Here is a 14997-nt window from a genome sequence, read left to right as displayed (position 1 = left end):
TGCTATGTAGATTTTGACTTTATAACTTCATAACTTGCCCAGCTTTCTCGTGATCTTCCAGAACAACCTAACATGCCTGTTGATCAACTTGCACGAGAAAAGTCACCTAACAACATTTTTTTTGCCATCAAGTCACAGCTGAGTTATCGGGACCCTATAGGGCAGGGGTGGCCAACCTATGGTGCTCCAAATGTTCATGGACTACAATTCCCATCAGCCCCTGCCAGCAGGGGCAATTGGCCACAAGCCGCCAATTGGCCATGCTGGCAGGGGCTGATGGGAATTGTATCCATGAACACCTGGAACACCAATTGGCCATGCAGGCAGGTGCTGATGGGAATTGTAGTCCACGAACACCTGGAACACCAGTTGGCCATGCTGGCAGGGGCTGATGGGAATTGTAGTCCATGAACACCTGGAACACCAGTTGGCCATGCTGGCAGGGGCTGATGGGAATTGTAGTCCATGAACATCTGGAGCACCAAAGGTTGGCCACCCCTGCTGTAGGGTTTTCAAGGCAAGAGACATTCAGAGGTGGTTTGCCATTGCCTGCCTCTGCCGTACAACCCAGGTATTCCTTGGAGGTCTCCCATCCAAATACCTGCCAGGGTCAATGTTGAAATCGTGTGATTGGCTCAAGGTCACTCAGCAAGTTTACCTGGCAGAGTGCGGATTCGAACCTGGGTTTCCGAGATCCTGGTCCTACCAAATTTTGCAGGTGCCTTTTTTATCATTGTTTTGCTGTGACAGGAATGAACTTCCACATGAATTCAGCCCGCAACATAGTCACAATTACAGGGATTCTGATGCCTCGCCTGATCACTGTGGCCAAAGGGCATGGCTGTCTCTCACTGGATAACAATGCAACCCAGATAATTTCCCCCCTTTTAAAATCTGTGCCACTTAGAAGATAGCTGGAATGGGCAAGGTTCATCAGTGGAACTGGAGGGGTGGGTGGAGTTGGCAAAGTTGAAACATGAGCAGTGTAAAGGTGCGTGCTGAAACGGGGAAACGGAGGAGCGGTGTGCATTTTATTAACCATTTGTGTAGGGCAGAATTGTACCTTCCTCTCCAGGTCGCATGTGGAAAGCTGCTTGGGGTGAACCATCTGCCGTAGAGCTCTGCCCAGCCTTCCTCAGAGCATTCTGTGTCCGTCCTCTGCATGCCATTGAAGTCTTTCTGGAATCCCACAGTTAACCTTCCTACATTCCATTCATCTCCCAAACTCCCTCTCCCCCTCCCTCCCTTGCATGCCACCCCTCACTTCCTCCAGCCCCTCCCTCCCCTTCCCTTGGATGGCACCCCTCCCTCCCCTCCCTCTCCCTCCGCTAGGGTGGGTGGGCCATGTCCAAACGTTTGGCCCCTCCCCCTCCCTCCCCTCCCTTGCACGCCACCGCTCACTCACTCCCGTCCCTCACTCCCAATCCCTTACATGGCACCCTTCCCCCTCCCTCTTCCTCCGCTAGGGTGGATGGGCCACGTCCAGATGCCGGGCCCCTCCCCCTCCCTCCCCTCTCTCGCATGCCAGCCCTCACTTGCTTTCTTTTCTTGCCTCCTCTCTAATGAGTTTCCAGGGGGATGTAAGTGGTGAGTGATCTTCGAAGGGCAGGGTGATCTCCGTTGAACGAGTACCTTGAACTTCTATTAATGCTAAATAGGGTTCCCTGGCTATATAACCATTTACAGACAGGAGTTCTAGGCGGGTGTGGATTTCTAAAGAAGGAATAATATCCGTGACAGAGAGAGAAGGAAGCCATTTAAAGAAGCCAGTAGGGTGGGTTATGAACTAATGCATGAGCTGGAACTCAAGGAGTATGTCATAGAAAGGGAGGAGGGTTAGTAGGGACATCTACAGACAAGTTGCCAGTCTCATAGAAACAATTCCTGGAAAACGGGGAGCTCTGGCTGCTGCCCACAAGGAGACTTTCCAGCAGTGTAGGGAGACTTGAAAAGTAAAAAAACCTCCCTGCTGGTAAGAAGCCTCTATAGCAGTGGTGGCGAACCTTTGGCACTCCAGATGTTAGGGACTACAATTCCCATGGCCAATTGGCCATGCTGGAAGGGGCTGATGGGAATTGTAGTCCATAACATCTGGAGTGCCAAAGGTTCGCCACCACGGCTCTATAGGCCTCAATGGACATACACTGCCGCAAATGGTGGCTTAAGTCTGAAGTATGGTGCACTGCCAAAGACCAGGAGGAGCCAACTAGTCAGTTCCTCCCCTGGCCCAGCCCCACAACACAGTAGTGGTAGCAGGGGGGCCCTGGCAGTTACACGCAGGTGGAATTGCCCCTCTGCTGGGATAAAACCCCCAGGGAGGGTGAATCCACCGGTGCAGTGGCACTCCGCTTCTACAAGCTGATTCTCACTCACTCACTCACTCACTCACTCACTCACTCACTCACTCACTCACTCACTCACTCACTCACTCACTCACTCACTCACTCACTCACTCACTCACTCACACACACACACACACACACACACACACACACACACACAGAGTTTTCTTTAAATGGAGCTTTAAAGCTCTGTATGAGCCAAGATTGACAAGGAATCAACAAAAAGGGCTTTCTTGAGTATGTTTAGAGGACTGAAAAAGAAATGGTGGATTCACCGGCCAGCGAAGTTGATGAAGTATCAGCGAGTAACAAAGAACTACCCTTAATCGAAATCACTGACAAACCTAAAAGTTTTGGTTTGGCACCCAAAAGAAGGCAACGAGGCAAGTCTCCAAGGAGAAGGGCATTGCCCAAGGGAGGTGCCGCTGTAGAAAGGGCCCTGTTAGTTTCCACCTTCCTCACCTTTGAAAGCAGGGACACTGAGAAAAGGGTTTGTGAGGCAGATCTTAACCGGCAGGCTGGAGAATATGGGAGTAAATAACCCTTCAAGTACCCTGGCCCCGTGCCATTTAAGGGTCGTAAAAGTTAAGAACTAGCACTTTGAATTGTGCACGAAACAAGTAAGCAGCTAGGGCAAATCTTTCAGCGGTGGGGTGACACGATCTTTCTCTCCTGCCCCTGGCTGCTGCATTTTGGAAGAGCGGAAGATTGATCCCATTTTCAAAGGCATCCCTGTGTCGAGTGCGTTGCAGTATGAATGTTCCAATCTGAACGAGTGGGCGGCGGCCGAGGTGTCACACTTGAGGACACAGCTGCCAGGAGGGCAGAACCGTAAGCTTTTCTCAGGAGGAGGCAGTACACCTTGTGCTGGTTACGTTCATCAGTTCTCAGGAATTAATCGCTGTGACTTGGCGCCCGGCCACATGGAAACGTCACATGTCCTCTCTAAAATGTAAGAGCCTGCCCTCCACCTAACATGGGGAGGGTTTTTCCCCCAGGTCTCTTCCCTTGCATTATGTTGTCAAGTTTGTTTTGTTTTTTTTAATATATATTTATTGCTTATTACTTCGCAAAATAATCATACGTACTCTAATATATACAGTAAATGGAATCTCAAAATTAATGGATTGTCCTAGATACAATAACTCCTATATTATACTCCTGCCATAATCATTGCAAAGAAAAAAAAGAAAGAAGAGAGCAAACAAAAAATCCGAAGGTAGGCTAAACAAACCTACGTGAATTATCTACGTAGTATTTCTGTCACAAACACTAATAACTATTGTATATACTCGCGTATAAGCCAAGTTTTTCAGCCCTGTTTTAAGGCTGAAAAATGCCCCCTCGGCTTATACACGAGTCACCACTCACCACTTACCAGCCGGCTCTTCAGGCCTCTGCCGACGCTGGGGGCGTGGCCAGGACGACCTCCCTGCTGCTGCACAAGCCACTTGTTGCTGCCCTCCTTGGAGGGTGAAGGGGGAACCCCGAAAGGCAATCTCCGGGCTGGCTGGGCTTCAACCTCAGGAACTCCCTTATTTGGGCAGTGATACTGTGGGGAGTCACTTCCCAAATAAAGGAAAGCCTCTGCCTCAAAAGAAAGTCAGTCGAGGCAGAGGGAGCTCCTTATTTGGGCAGTGACATCAGGGGGAGTCACTTCCCAAATAAGGAGCTCCCTCTGCCTCCCGGCTGGGTCAGCCGGCAGGCAGAGGGAGCTCCTTATTTGGGAAGTGACTCCCCCTGATGTCACTGCCCAAATAAGGAGTGCCTCCCGGGGAGTCACTGCCCAAATTAGGAGCTCTCTCTGCCTCCCGGCTCCCCACCCTCAGCTTATACGCGAGTCAGTAAGTTTTCCCAAGTTTTGGTAGTAAAATTAGGTGCCTCGGCTTATACACAGGATATACACGAGTATATACGGTAAACAACATTTTTATCATGCATATAACACACAAAACATATCACATTTACCTCCTCTAAAAGACTTCCCTCAAGAACCTTATTCATTCTTTCCAATCATTCATCCTTGTGTTGTCAAGGCTGAAAAGTTATGTTGTTTATGTTGTCAAGTTTGAAAAGTTATGGGGAGCAAGTGGAATTTTTAAAATGCAACCATAGTGGGAATACCGATGGGTTCTTTGGCTGCAAATTAATAGCATGGTCAAGGGCCCAGGAAAAACACAGTGAGTTGTACATAAATTTCAAGAAAAGCGTAGCCACATCAACCAACAGAAAAATGACAAATTACTTCCCTTATGACTGGTCTCTTAACCACCAGTTTGGGTGGCTTTGGTAATCCAGAATGCAACCTGAAGCTTCGGCAAGGGGAATATGGCTATTAGATATACGATATGTTGTTTCCTATTCATACTACAGACCTGTGCAGAAATGTGAAGGGCCAGGAATAAAAAGTAATAGGGGGTGGGGGCAACCCTATTATTGTCTAGGTTTTCCCCCCAAGAAGTTTTTTTCAGTCTTCCAACAGAAAAATTGGGAAATGTGGGGGAGCACTGAACAAAATTCCTATGATGAATTTTTCTTTTGAATTAGTGAAACAAGAGACAAGGTTTTACTTAAAATGTGTAGTATGTACATTTTTATGTAAGACAATCTACAACATTAGATTATGATAATTCTTATGTATACTTTGGACATCCACAACATTTTAAACAATGTTTTTGCTTAAATAACGTTATAATGGGGTTAATGGTAACATATTGTTGTAGAGTTCAGTGCGTGCAGTGTTATGAAGGATGATTCAATAAACCAAGATTGTTTAATATCCGACTTTGTTTCTTTTCTTCCTGTAAAGTTTAATGAATATTCATCAACTGGGAAGGTTATATTTTTATTAAATAATTTTTCCCCTCTGATTGTAACCTCTGTAGCTCAGTTTCTCCTTGACATGTTGGAATAATTTACTTTGGTTTCCAATATTTTGCTTTGTTTTCTTTCTTTCTTTCTTTCTTTCTTTCTTTCTTTCTTTCTTTCTTTCTTTCTTTCTTTCTTTCTTTCTTTCTTTCTTTCTTTCTTTCTTTCTTTCTTTCTTTCTTTCTACAGTGCAACAGCTTGCAACGCCAGCAAGATGTATTGGTTAAGAGTTGCAGACGCTAATCTGGAGAACCAGGTTTGATTCCCCATTCCTCCACATGAGTAGGGGAGTATTATCTGGTGAACCAGATTTGTTTCCGCACTCCTACATTCCTGTTCGGTGACCTTGGGCTAGTCACAATTCTCTTAGAACTCTCTCAGCCCCACTGACCCCATAAGGTATCTGTTGTGGGGAGAGGAAGGGAAAGGAGTTTGTAAGCTGCTCTTCTTCTTCTTCTTCTTCTTCTTCTTCTTCTTCTTCTTCTTCTTCTTCTTCTTCTTCTTCTTCTTCTTCTTCTCCTTCTCCTCCTCCTCCTCCTCCTCCTCCTTCGTCGTCTTCTCCTTCTCCTTCTCCTTCTCCTTCTTCTTCAATATTACAAGTTTTCTTATAGAAAATAAAGGACTGTATACTTTTAAATCCTGTAAATATGCCAAATACTGCCATTTTATATGCTAGCTAAATTATGTTATTTAATTAGTAAAAGAAGTTTTAAGTTCTATAAGAAAGTAAGTACTGTATGTATTTCAGGGGTCCCCCCCCCCAATTTCTGAGTGCCCCCTCCTGGGACAATAAACCAGAAAGGATTTTTTAAAATGGTCTGAATTTTTCCTTCTGTAGCCTAGGGCTCCTCTTGTTCCAATCAGGATCTCAACGCTAATTTCTTCTCCCTGGTCTAGTTCACATGGGTGGGGTGGGCAGTGGCTGTTTAAACCTACAGGAGGCAAAAACCTGAAAAAAGATCTTTGCCCTGGTTGGATTTGTCCACTCCTGCTCTTGGCCTGGCTGACAGAGGGTTAGCTTGACTTGGCTGAAATAGCAGGAGGGTGGAGGATGGGAGTGTATGAATGAGGAAGTTTCTTCAGGCATTTATATAGTTTCTATCCACGTTATTGAAGCTTAATTAGTACAGTATGATTGAAAGTGAGGGAAACAAATAGCAGAGAGTTTATTTCCCTTTGGAGGTCTCCAGTCCCCACCTGGAGCTTAGGAACTGGGGCTGGCCATTCATTTAAGCTGAATGGGGGGGTGGGGGGCGCCAAAAGCCATTTCAGCAGAACCGAATAACTGGTGCCAAAAATAGCCTGATAGATATCGGCTTTTTCAGCTTTCATAGCTGGGTGGGGAGTTGGATTTCCAACCCCCACAGGTAACTCTCCCTCATTTCTTGCAAAGCCTGTTCTAATTTTGCAAGTGATGAGGCACCCCCCCGCCCCACGCACAGCTCATCTAATCTCTGCATTCAGCTGTGCATTTTTGGAGTCCAGCTTTAAAAGACCCAAATATTTTCAGGAAAGAAGAGGAATTTGGATTTATACTCTGCCTTTCTCTCGTGTAAGAAAACTCAAAGCCGCTTACAGACTTCTCTTCCCCTTCTCACAACAGACACGTTGGCCCCTTCTGCACACGCAAAATAATGCATTTTCAAACCACTTTCACAACTGTTTGCAAGTGGATTTTGCTATTCCGCACAGCTTCAAAGAGCACTGAAAGCAGTTTGAAAGTGCATTATTCTGCAAGTGTGGAATGAGCCCTTGTGTGGTAGGTGTGGCTGAGAGAGTCCTGAGAGAACTGTGACTAGCCCAAGGTTTCAGGCTTCATGTGTAGGAGTGGGGGAACAAATCCAGTTCACCAGAAGAGTCTGCCGCTCGTGTGGAAGAGTAGGAGATCAAACCTGATTCTCTAGATTAGCATCCACCGCTCTTCAACACTACACCCCACTGAAGTTTCAGGTTTTCTGGGCTTTTTTTGAAAATGTTCAGGTTGTTCAAAGCGAAACCTGAAAAATACAGGAAGAATGGTAGCCACCCCTATTGGGAACTCTGCTTGCTGGAGTGGTATAGTTAAACATAAAATCGTGTCTCCTGGTTGCCACGCAACTATTCCACTATTACTGTTAGAAATGTATTATGTGAATGTTATCTCCCCCTTCTACAGTCAACCTTAGGACAATACCCATAACACTGTGGCCCAATTTTGTCCTCATAACAATTCTGTGCAGTAGATTAGGCTGAGAGAGAGAGAGGCCCAGCGCAAATATAATCTTAACCACCGTTAGCTGCCTTAATCCTTTTCAGAATTCCCAATGTCTCATGGTTGAGTTTAGTGACCTAAATTCTGCCCCCAGGAAGTGTGTTTAAGGAGACGGGTGAGGCCTGCCTGATGTCTTGCAGAGAAAGGCACGAAAACAGCCTTAATCAACGCTTGCTTGGTACCGATGAACACTTAGCCGTGGTTGATGTAGGCTCACTTCATATGTTTCTTTTCATCCTGGTTTGCAGCCAATTGTTAAGTGTTGCTACTTCTCCGTCAGCTTATGGCAACCCAGGAGGGGTTTCCAGGCAAGAGGCTAACAGGAAATGGTTTGGCGTTAACTTTTTCTGCGTGGAAGTGTGAGCAACGCCAACAGAAGAAGGAGTTGGATTTATACCCCATAACCTTGCTGTTCTGTAAGGTTATGTAACCATAACATACCTTGCTGTTCTGTAAGGAGACTCAAGGTGGCTTACAAACTCCTTTTCCCTTCCTCTCTTCCAGCAGCAGTGGCGTAGTGGTTAAGAGCAGGTGTACTGTAATCTGGAGGAACCGGGTTTGATTCCCCGCTCCCGCTTGAGCTGTGGTGGCTTGTCTGGGGAATTCAGATTAGCCTGTACACTCCCAACACACGCCAGCTGGGTGACCTTGGGCTAGTCACAGTTCTTCTGAGCTCTCTCAGCCCCACCTACCTCATAGGGTGTTTGTTGTGAGGGGGGGAGGGAAAGGAGTTTGTAAGCCCCTTTGCGTCTCCTACAGGAGAGAAAGGGCAGGTATATAACCAACTCTTCTTCTTCTCTTCCTCCTCCTCTCCCCACAACAGACACCTTGTGAAGTCAGTGGGCCTGAAAAGAGTTCCGAAGAACTGTGACTAGCCCAAGGTCACCCAGCAGGAATGTAGGAATGAGGAAGCAAATCCAGTTCGCCAGATAAGAGTTCACGGCTCATGTGGAGGAGTGGGGAATCGAACCTGGTTCTCCAGATGAGAGTCCACCTGCTCCAACCTGGTTCTCCAGATTAGAGTTCAATTTCTCATTTTGTCTCTACCAAGCTGGTGTAGTGGTATTCCTTAGTGACCCTGGTATTCCTTGATGGTCTCCCATCCAAGTACTCGCCAGAATTAGCCCTGCTTAACTACTGAGATCTGACAAGATCAGGCTAGCCTGGACTTCTTAGATAATAAATTGTGTCTTCAACAAAGTCCAGGTTATTTTCCCAGGGCTAGTTCTGTGCCAGTTCCCCTTGTCTTGGTTTATCCGTTGTGCAATATTGTTGCTGTGCAAGGTGTGCTGTGAGCCTATGCGTAGGAAAAGCACTTGTGGTTCCGAAACCTCTTTCCAATTTCCTATTCTGCCCCTACCAGGCAAACTCCCAACATAGTCCCACCCTCATCTGAGCACGCAGGTTGTAAAATCTTCTGCCAGACTGCATATTAAAGAGTTCGTTTCCCAACCTCTTTCTTACAGCATCCACAATGGAGTAATAGCTGTTTTCCAGAGAAAAGGCCTTGGAGAGCATGAGCTTTTCACCCTCAACGACGGAGTCCGGTGAGTAAAATTGTCAGAGATTGTAGCATCTTATGTATAATCTAGTGAGTAAAGACCTCAGAGATGGTGGCGTCCTTTGCAAGATCCCTCGTGGCTATTTGTTTTTGTTTCTTGTAGCCTTTTGTTTCTTGTACACTGTCTTGTATCATACAGGATTTGTGTTTTGTGTTGTTGGTAACAAAGCAAGATCAGAGGTGTGTCCCAAGAGAATCATGTAGACCACGAGGTTTTATATGTATTTGATTTTTCTGACTCTTCCTGCCAGAAAGCTCAGCGGCATATGTTATCGTCCCCCACCCCACCCCGAATTATATGCCTATCAATTTTGAGAGGTAGGTTAAGCTGAGATTGGCCTCAAAGCATCCCGGTCTGCTTCAGGGCTGTTTGGGAGGGCAGCATACACAAGAACCAGTCTTGTAAGTCACTAAGCAATGCATGGGTTCAGAACAGAGGCGTAGCTGGGCCATACTGCGCCCGGTGCACACTCTGTGTTTCCCCCTCTCCGCGGGCCCCCGTCCCACCCACACTTACCTTAGTGAAACAGTGCAGGCTGGAGAATTGGCCTGTTCCATTCAGTCTGAAAACTGCTGGTGTGAACTACACTTCCCATGAGACCTTGGGGCTCGCAAGGTCTCCTGGGAAGTGTAGTTCCCACCAGGCTGTTTTCAGCCTGAAGGGTACAGGCCGCTTCTCCAACCTGTACTGTTTCATTAAGGTAAGTGTGTGTGTGTGTGGGGGCCTCTGGGGGTGATTTTACGCCCCCCTCAGGCACGCCCCCGGTGTGATGCGCACACACCCCTGTCCCCTGATCGCTCCGCCTCTGGTTTGGAAAATTACCATTATGTTGAGAGTCATCTCTTCTCATATAACCAACCACTGGCCATATTGAAGAGGGGGGAGTGGATGGCTGCCCTGAGGCCTCCTGGTACTGCTCTAGCACTCAAGATCAAATTGTCTTACAAAGTGGATATCTCTGGATCAGTAGTATGTGTATTAAAAAGGAATAATAAGCAAACATAGGTGGATACTGCACAAGGCAAATATAATGCATGTAGGACGCAATACAAACTGTTTTGTGTGTGTGTGGGGGGGGTACTTCATACAGGTCTCATCCCCAAAACAAGTGCCCTGTCAGAGATTGTAGCATTTATTTTTGAAAATCTATGGCTTGGTTTGGCATTAGGTATATCTAATTTTAACACCAAAGTAGAAAGCTACCAGCACCCATAAAACAGTGAATCAAACAGCAGGTAAAACCCAGTTTACAAAGCGAGTGAATAAAGCTAACCAAACAGTTTACTGGTTTGTTAAAAGTCATTGGACTTTGTTGAAGATACAATTTATTATCTATATAGTCCAGCCTAGCCTGATCTTGTCAGATCTCAGTAGTTAAGCAGGACTAATGGGAACCTGAATTTAATATGTATTGTCAAAGGCTTTCACGGCCGGAATCACTCGGGTACTGTGTGGTTTCCGGGCTGCATGGCTGTATTCTAACAGATGTAATGATTAAATAACATCGTAAAATATAGGTTTACATCTTTTTTTTCCAAATCAAATACATCTTCATCTTAAGTCATCTTCCAGAGATAAAGGAGGAAAAAATTCCCCTCATGAAGATAAGTTCATACCAACAGAGGAGGTATTTAAATAGAACAGTTCGAAGAGAAGGGAAAGAAGGGAGTCAGAGAGAATGGGGGGAGAAGAAGAGGGAAAAGAAAAGTGCACAAAGAACAATATTTTATGATGTTCTCTAGGAACACCATTTGTATCTTTTCCACCTATCTTAACTGGATTGAGAACTTCCTCCAAGAGCTTTTATGGTGCCCTTTTATGGTACAGCTAATACATTCCATTACATTAAGTACTTTACAGAAGATTGGTACCAACTATATCGTATAATATTTCCGTGTTTAGCTTGTTTCTATAAACCAGGGGTCCCCAAACTTTTTAAATGGGGTCAGTTCACTGTCCCTCAGACTGTTGGAGGGCCGGACTAAAAAAAACTATGAACAAATTCCTATGCACAAATGATTGTAAAATGTTTGATTTCACCTTTCAGCCTTTCTGTCATGGTCTATTTTTAGAACAGTAACCAAAGTATATCAAGTACAGGGTGGGCTCCAAATATTGTTGGGGAGGCTGTGGAATACCTTCCCCTATAAAAAAAAAAAAAAGCAGAACTTTCCCAATGAAGCATTCCATCTAACTCCAGGGATCAGGTGATCTTCTCTGGCTCTTTCCTCCCTAGCAGCTGTATGCATGAAGCGATTGCCGGCCAGCCTGGCTGATGCTACAATGGGAGTGAGGGCGGAAACAGAAAGCCTGAGAGCAACACATGGAGTAACTGAGAGGGAAGGACGGAGCAGGAGTTGCCACATTTAAGGTTTCCAACTCTGGGTCAGAAAATTCATGGAGATTTGGGGGTGCCATCATGTAATTGCAATCAACAGCCGTTGGGGCCGGTTCCTCCTCTCCCTCGAGCCCCCACTGCACATGAATGGGAGCCATCATACAAGCCATGCCTGGCGATGGTCGGATATAAATGCCTTCAGTCCACATAAGCATATTGGCCCCCGGGCCGTAGTTTGGGAACCCCTGCTATAAACTATGATCTATTTCATATATTATACATCCATAGTTCATATATCACTACATCGTAGTTAACCTTTTAATCTTATGGCACCATTTTCTGTACTCAGTAATCTTCTTCGTTGTGATAACGTGTAACAGTTCCATGTGATTTTTGTTTGTTTGTTCCCTTGAAACAGGCAGTTACTGAAAACTGAGCTGGGGTCCTTCTTTACAGAATATTTACAGGTTTGTGCCATTTGGTCTTTTGTTACAATCCTTGACACGTTGATGCATTGTTCAGTAACCTGTTTACCTTCAGCAGCTATATTCAGCAGATGTCTCCATCCCAGTAAACTACAGTTTTGAAAACGTTCATGAATTTTGTACAGCTTTTGGAGATAAATGGGAATGTACGTTTCAAGTATATTCAGCAAGAAATGAGAGGTCCGTTTGCATCACGGAAACAGCAAGATCCTAGACCTAGTTCTCAGTGAGGTGATAAAGATCGGGCCACATTATTTCCAATTACCGATGCAGTGTTCCATCTTACAAATAAATCTCCCTGCTCATGGAAAACTAATATGTCAGGGGAAGGGGAAATTTAGACTTTTTGCATACAGGGATTTTTTCATATGGAGGAACATCATATACTGTACAACTCTGTCTGCAATTAGAAGTGATAACAGTCAATGAAGCTTTTCCACCTTAGTACTAGAGAGTGTCCTAGTCATTGCTTTGATAATTAAAACAAGGTTTGCCCCAAAATAGAACTGTATCAATTGTTCATAATGTGATTTTTCTCAGTTAAGTGAAGGGCATCTCCAACCTCTGGATATTGATCACATGATTGATCACATGATTATTATTTGTGGTGTGCTGCTTTTTATTCGAATGTAAATCTATAACTTTGTTAGAAAGTGGTATCATACAAGAGATCAATCTTGTGACAGAATGTGGGAAAAAAACTTTTTTACAAGATAAAATAATCATACATTAAATGTAAAATAGCATGTACAGCCTTCGTGACTCTAAGCCCGCTTCTCGATTGTAACAGTTGTGGTTTAGCAAAAGAGTTTTCCAACTGGTTCTGGAGCCAACAGGATGCCCATAGTCAGAGTGATTGACTTGAAAGCCCAAGAAATGTGCTGCGCTGCACTTTTCAGAAATAGCAAGGATTCACAATTAACTGAGTCCCTCTTAGGAAGAACTGGTCGGTGGCAGGAGGGCAGTTTCCCCTTCCTGGGTGCAGAGAGAGCCCATATAATGGAAACAGAGGCAGAAATAGCTTTGCAGAGCAAGTTTGGTCAGAGCTGAGTTGCTGTATCCAAAATATCATTGCACAGGGAGGGGCTGAGGAAAGGTCACTCAACCTTGCTATGTGTGGCTCTGGAAAGGCAGGCGAACCATGAGGGGCTGCAGCAGCAGCTCCCCCCTCCCCCTTTGAAGTCACAGCAGTGTCTGGCTGTGTTGCTTCCCATTGGGCAGGTTCAGAGCAAGCGGGCAGGCGCCCCAATAAGAGGAGCAAGTATATGGAGACCTCCCAGCCAGGCTAGGACAAGGAACATGCCTATAATCTTCAGTAGGCTTATTCTGGAGTGAGCCCAGGACGCGCAGCGGGACTTCCTTCGGAACAGTCAATGCTCACACAGAAAACCCGGTCCTCTGCAGGTTTGCTCTTGTTAATGAGGCTTACTTCCAAACCGGAAAGGTGTCTTGCAGCTCCTGGAAAGATGGAAAGATTTAGTGCGACACTCCAGTGGATGTACAAAGCATGTCCTCAGTTGATAGATGTATCAATATAAACTCGCAGTCTCCAGGGTTCATGGAGCTTCTAGAGTATCTTCAAACGGAGTTCTCCAGGATAGCTCATAGACTACAATTCCCATGAGCCCTACCACTTGGCCATGCTGGCAGGGGCTGATGGGAATTGTAGTCCATGAACATCTGGAAGGCCATAGTTTGAAGACCCCTGCTCTAGAGAAAAGTCTTGGGGGGCACAGACTGAATGAATGGGACAGGCAATATTCTGAGATCCTTGCAGGCTTGACCAAATGAGAACGGGGAAGTTCCGGAATCACTAATAGATTGATAGACAAGGGGGTATTTTATTTATTGAAAACGTGGGGAGCCAGCGTGGTGTAGTGGTTAAAAGCAGGTGGACTCTAGTCTGGAGAGCCAGGTTTGATTTCCCACTGTTCCACCTAAGCGGTGGACTCTGATCTGGTGAACTGGATTTGTTTCCCCGCTCCTACGCATGAAGCCTGTGGAGTGAACTTGGGCTAGTCCCAGTTTTCTAAGAACTCTCTCAGCCCCACTTACCTCACAAGGAAGGTGTCTCTGTTGTGGGGAGGGGAAGGGCAAGGAGTTTGTAAGCCCCTTTGAGTCTCTTTACAGGAGAGAAGGGGGGAAATTATAAATCTAAACTCTTCTTCTTCCTCCTCCTCCTCCTCCTCCTCCTCCTCTTCTTCCTCTTCCTCTTCCTCTTCCTCTTCCTCTTCCTCTTCTTCTCCTTCTCCTTCTCCTTCTCCTTCTCCTTCTCCTTCTCCTTCTCCTTCTCCTGTCCATCCAATTCAGGTAGAATTTTGACAGGTATGGATTGGCTCATGTGAGGTGAAGATAGCTGTACTTGTTGAAATATCTTCTCTGGCACAATGAGAAGAGCTTATACTAATATAATGTGGGAGGAATTTATACACTACTGTTTGATATATAATGTTGAGAGTTATTTGGCATTGAAGAAAAGTTACTGTGTGCAGTCTCTCGCGCATTTTTTCTTCCAGAGCGTCCTTGTGTGGAAAACAAATGAATTTAATGAACTATTTTAAAAAAGATCCCTGTGATCAAAGTGGAACAGAAAATCTGAGCAGTTGGGGAACTGAACAATCCCTTTGTTTCGTTTACAGAACCAGCTTCTTACAAAAGGCATGGTGATCCTGAGGGACAAGATCCGGTTTTATGAAGGTACTTGAGACCTCGGTTATGGCAGCTGAATCTTGTCCCAAATCCAAACTCTGGGACTTTCCTCACAGGTTATTTACCTCAAATTCAGTGCTGTTGGGGTTTTTTCCCCCTGCTCCACCAGCAGAGGCGGAGCTACAAGGGTGCTGTGGGGTGTGCATTGCACTGGGCGTGCCGGGGGGGGGGGAGCAAAAATTTCAGGGTTTTTTGTATTTTTAGTGTTTTTCAGTTTGAGGCCTGCAGGGGGCGCAGTGTTTAGCCTAGCAGCACCAAAATTTCAGGGAGTTTTCGGGGGACTCTTCTGATGATACTACCCTACTGACTCTTCTGATGATACAGGATCTCAAGTTAGTTGACGTTTGGTTCAGGGGGTCCAAAGTTATGGACTCCCAAAGGGGGTTCCCCATCCCCCATTGTTTCCAATGGGAGTTAATAGGAGATGGGAGTCCATAACTTT

The 14997-nt window shown here is 45.6% G+C and overlaps 1 protein-coding gene across 5 annotated transcripts in view; it reads left to right on the top strand.

The window, feature by feature from the left end:
* The window catches only part of PRR5 (proline rich 5), a 52877-nt gene that overhangs the window by 19069 nt on the left and 18811 nt on the right, over positions 1-14997 (top strand). For all 5 annotated transcript variants that reach the window (XM_048515809.1, XM_048515814.1, XM_048515811.1 and 2 more), the window contains exons 4-6: positions 8928-9008; positions 11780-11828; positions 14486-14543. In XM_048515809.1, coding sequence (XP_048371766.1) covers positions 8928-9008; positions 11780-11828; positions 14486-14543 — 188 coding nt within the window. The remainder of the gene's footprint in view (positions 1-8927; positions 9009-11779; positions 11829-14485; positions 14544-14997) is intronic.

Source organism: Sphaerodactylus townsendi, linkage group LG14 (assembly GCF_021028975.2).
Source record: "Sphaerodactylus townsendi isolate TG3544 linkage group LG14, MPM_Stown_v2.3, whole genome shotgun sequence".
Taxonomy (NCBI): domain Eukaryota; kingdom Metazoa; phylum Chordata; class Lepidosauria; order Squamata; family Sphaerodactylidae; genus Sphaerodactylus; species Sphaerodactylus townsendi.
Note: the sequence above shows the minus strand (reverse complement) of the source record. Positions and strands in the feature narration are given on the sequence as shown.